Consider the following 5070-nt stretch of genomic DNA (forward strand, 5'->3'; position numbering starts at 1 on the left):
TGCTCCACCGTCAACCTCTAGTCACGCCACTACCGCAACCAGCAACATGGCCAACTTACCGGCTCCAGCCGTCAGCTACACCAGCAACCTCAGCCAGCTGACCAGCATAGCGACCCTGCTACCGTGGCAAGCTCCATGAAGACCCCATCACCTTCATGCGAAAGTGCACCGAGCTGCTACAGGGTCACCACATTCCCAGCTATACCTGGGTCATGCTTCTAAAAGCGCAACTACAAGACGACGCCGCTGCCTGGTGGAGAGACTACGGAGAATTCGTCACCACCTGGGAACAGTTCCGTGACCGACTTCAGGCCCATTTCTCGGGAGCCCATAAAATCGCAGCCACTCACACGGAATTTTATGGCACCACCCACAAACCGAACCAGCCAGTGGAGCGATTCATCCGTCAGAAGCTCCAACTACAGCAGCGCTTAGGAACCAAGCTGGCTGAAGACGAGGTGATCGCCCTGCTCATTGGTCAGCTGAGTTCCGAGCTTCGCACCCTAGTTTGAGCTGCTTGTCCCACGAACTATGAAGAGCTGATCATGATCGCCAACGACCTGGAAACCGACCTCAACAGTCGACCAAAATATAAGCCACCTCAACCTACGGCACCCGCAGGGCCACCCCATCGAGAGCCGCCGCCGAGGTTCAACTACAACCAGCTTCCTCAGTGTCATTACTGCCCGGCCAAGCATTTTCATCGCGACTGCCCAGAACTCGCGAAGAAATGGCAGGGAAACAGCGATACTGGAGAGACTCGGACTCCACCCCTCCAGCACGGAAAGTGCAAGACCCGCAGCGCCAGCCTCGCAGGTCACATCCCCAACTACAAGCAATAACCGTCACCAAACCGGCCAGCCAGTCATTCCTTGGTCACGCCACCGTGGATCCTGCCAGCATCACCAAGCCTCCTTCCAACGTCACCGAAGACCCCTCGCTCTTCTCGGCTGACGGAGACTCTCCATGGTACCTAGCAGCCGCACCTCCACGGGCTATCAAGAATGACCCAGTACCAGTCGTCACCCAGGTCACCATCTCACAACAGCAACCGCGTCCAGCACACCATTGTGCGTCAACCACCCAGCCGTCACTCATGACCGTCTCACTCACAACGGATCGATCGCCTACCCGTCACGCCACCGTAGACCCTGCTAGCGTCGCTAAGTCTCCTTCCAATGTCACCGAAGACCCCTTGCTCTTCCCGGCTGACAGAGACTCTCCACAGCACCCAGCAGCCGCGCCTCTACTGGCCCGCAAGAGGACAGCATCACCAGCCGATGATGAGCGCGTCATCGACCACCAGCCTGAGGAGGAACATGCAGGGATCGCTGTCATGGACGGAGTCACCAACACTGCCCTCGCCGCAGTCGACGACCAGGTCACCAACGCTGACCCAGCAGCATTCAGCCACCAGGTCACCAACACTGCCCCAGCCGCAGTCAGCCACCAGGTCACCAACACTGACCCAGCCGCCGTCAACCAGCCGGTCACCAACACTGCCCCAGCCGCAGTCAGCCACCAGGTCACCAACACTGCCCTGGCCGCAGTCACCGACAAGGTCACCAACACTGCCGCCCCAGTAGTCAACAACCACATCACCAGCCCTCTGCCCAGCCAAGCACCGAACCTAGCCGTGATCCAGATAGACGGACAGACTCTACCCCAGTCTCAGTAGAGATGGACACTCACCTGGTTGACAAGTTACTAGAAGACACGCCCAGCGACCAGCACCGATGGTTAACAGTATTACTGCAACAACATGCAAAATTGTTCATGGAGCAGATGCCACCCTCCATCACCACGGCCGCCACCATGACAATTCAACTCAACAGCTCAGAAATACGCAGCCAGCTGCCTTACCGATACTCACAGGAGAAACTGCAAATTATCGAGTCCGAAGTTGCCGCCCTCAAGGAACGCAACCTGGTAGAAGCCAGTGATTCGCCTTACAACTCTCCAATCGTCGTTGTCCCCAAGAAGGACGGCACATCACGGTTCTGCATCGATTACCGATGGCTGAATTCCATCACCGTTCCAGCCACGGCACCGCAGATGACCCTACAGGACGTCATTCAAAGCCTGGGAACTTCAAAAATATTCAGCTCACTCGACCTACGGATGGGATACTGGCAGGTACCACTTGCACCCCAGTCTTGACCTTACACGGCCTTCACCACTCCCTACGGCGAAAAGCTACAATTTAAGGTCATGCCTTTCGGCCTACAAAATGCACCCAGCTGCTTCCAATCCATGATGAACAAGGTACTGAGTGGATACGTCGACAAGTTCTGCTACGCTTATCTCGACGACATCATTGTGTACTCGGATACCTGGGAAGAACACTTACTCCACTTAGCCAAAGTGTTTGAACGGTTAAATCTATACAATCTCTCTGTCTCAGCAGCAAAATGCCAGATCGGCCGCAAGCAACTTGAATACCTCGGTCACATAATCACCTCTGAGGGCAACCAAGCAAAACCGCAGGCTATCCTAGCTGTGACTTCTGCCCAACCACCCACCACCAGAAAGAAACTGCGAGAATTTCTCGGAGTAGTCGGCTGGCTACGATAATTTGTACCCAACGCCGCTGACGTTTGTGCGCCTCTGTCTGAGCTATTCAGCACGAAGACGTGATGGAAATGGTCACCAACAGAAGAGACAGCTTTCCGCCGCCTACAAGCATTGACCGCCAACATCCAACCACTCTGTCGACCAGATTTCTCCAAGACCTTCATCCTACAGACAGATGCCAGCAAGGTCGGTATAGGGGCTGTCCTATACCAAGAAATCAACAATGACCGTAAGGTGATCGCATACGCCAGTGCCAAGCTGAACCACACGGAACAACAGTATCACAGTAACGAACAAGAGTGCCTTGTGGTTGTCTGGGCAATAAAGCGATATCGCCCTTACCTGGAAGGCAGGCCATTCATACTCTGTACCGACAATAAGGTGATTACCTGGTTACAAACTGCAAAGGACAGCCGCGCCAAACTCACTCGATGGGCCCTGCTCCTACAAGAATTTGACTTCACCCTAGAACACTGCCCGGGTAAAGAGAATCAGTTCGCTGATGCACTGTCACGGCAACCCGACAACGAAAAAGTTGAGGAGACCAGTCAACAACTAGAACCAAAACTGAACTGTTAGAAGAGATTCGGAAAGCACAGGCCACAGACGACCAGATCAACGCGCAGGTGCAATGATGGATGGAGATCGAACCCCGACCGTTGGAGGATCAACCGGGAACTGATCAAGTATTCCTCACCAGTTATCGCCTACACAACCGACTCTGGGAGAAGAAGACATGCGACGGTTGGCGAATAGTCATACCGCCCAACTTTCGCACCCGGCTACTGTTCCGCTATCACGACGATGATCCAATGGGACATCCAGGCTACGTCGAAACCTACCGAAACATCGCTACATACTACACTTGGCCCTGTATGAAGGCGCAGATAACCGCGTACGTACAAAATTGCCTGCTGTGTAGCTGCTCAAAAGCGTACAACTGGAATCACAAACCTACGCAACGACCGCGACGGTCTACTAGACCATGGGAAACCGTATGTCTCGATCTGATGGGCCCCTACCCACTCTCCAAGCGAAGAAATCGATTCATATTGGTCATCACTGATTCTTTCTCCAGGTGGATAGAAGCCTACCTGCTGCCTCACGGCGACGCCAACACGATTGGCCGCATGATGGATATGCACCTGTTTCCCAGATGGGGATACCCAAAAATCCTACTCTCCGACAATGGCACTCAGTTTACAGGGAAACTATGGAACAAACTCTGCCTCAAATGGGGAGTCTTACACTACACCACGCCAATTTATCACCCCCGAGCCAACCCTACCAAGAGAAGGAACCAGGAACTCAAGAAGGGACTACGGATCCGCCTACAAGAACATCACCAAGAATGGGAGAACCAACTACCATCCGTGCTATTCACCCTGCGAAATCGACAGAACACGGCAACAAGATACAGCCCCAGTCAAATCCTGTTTGGCCAAACCCTTCCACGGCCAGGGGAATGGAGCCACTGGCCCGAAAATCAACTCGAACCGCACAAAGACCATATTAACCAGCGTCTACACATGCTAACCGCAATCCAACGCGAAGCCGTGTTGAACCAAGAAAATTATCTCAATAGGAAGGGAGACACAGCCTTGTTACCAGATCGGCGACCAGGTGCTCACACGGAATCATCAACTCTCAAACAAGGCTCAGAAATTCCATGTGGGCCTAGCACCCAGATGGAAGGGACCATATACGGTCGCCCACAACCAAGGAGCTGTCTACTGGATCACCCATGACAACGAGACTCAACTACGCCCGGCTCCAACCACCGACCAGCAACATCTCTTGGAATAACAACCCACCTGTTGGGGGAGACCCTTCTGGTCTTATTTCTGTAATTATTGACCACAACCCACCTGTTGGGGGAGACCCTTCTGGTCTCACTTCTGTAAAATTATCGCCCAATGGACTTTTGTATATTTTGTGAACATTGTATCTTGTTTTTTTGCAATCAATAAATTCTCGCCATGGCTACCTCAAACGGGGGGGGGGAATTGATACCTCCCTCGCGTTCGCTACCTTTCAGCCTGCCACTCTGCTCTGCTCCCCACGCCACGCATCAACCAAATGAGTGGTTGACCCACCCGCCACCAGGGTGCGCCTCAGCCACCGCCACCCGTTCCTGCGTTTCTATTGGCCGAAGCACCGCCGGCCAATAGCAGCGCAGGTGAACTCGGGGACTGTGAATAAAAGGGGGCTACTCAGCTACCCTCAATAGCACTTGCTCACTAGCAGCCTTCCACTGAAGAGCCAGAAGAGACCACCAGCCGAGACCACTACCAGAGACCACTACCAGCCGAGACCACTACCGTGACCAGGAGCAGAGCAGCGAGCAGGCCAATGAGGGAACCACAGCGAGACTAACCGCAACCTGAGGTGTCTTCCTTTTCTACTACCCAGCTGATGCCTAGGAGGAACCGAGCCGGCCGCCGAATTCAGAAGAGGAGGGCCCTACGTCGGCTTTGCCAGGTGGAGGAGAGGCTG

General features: G+C 54.0%; 1 protein-coding gene across 1 annotated transcript; it reads left to right on the top strand.

The window, feature by feature from the left end:
- Positions 1-3212: 3212 nt before the first annotated feature.
- On the top strand, positions 3213-4322 carry LOC120349747 (protein NYNRIN-like). The gene has a single exon (XM_039420313.1). It carries the CDS (start codon positions 3213-3215, stop codon positions 4320-4322), a length of 1110 nt encoding a protein of 369 aa, XP_039276247.1.
- Positions 4323-5070: the final 748 nt, after the last annotated feature.

Source organism: Nilaparvata lugens, chromosome 2 (assembly GCF_014356525.2).
Source record: "Nilaparvata lugens isolate BPH chromosome 2, ASM1435652v1, whole genome shotgun sequence".
NCBI lineage: Eukaryota > Metazoa > Arthropoda > Insecta > Hemiptera > Delphacidae > Nilaparvata > Nilaparvata lugens.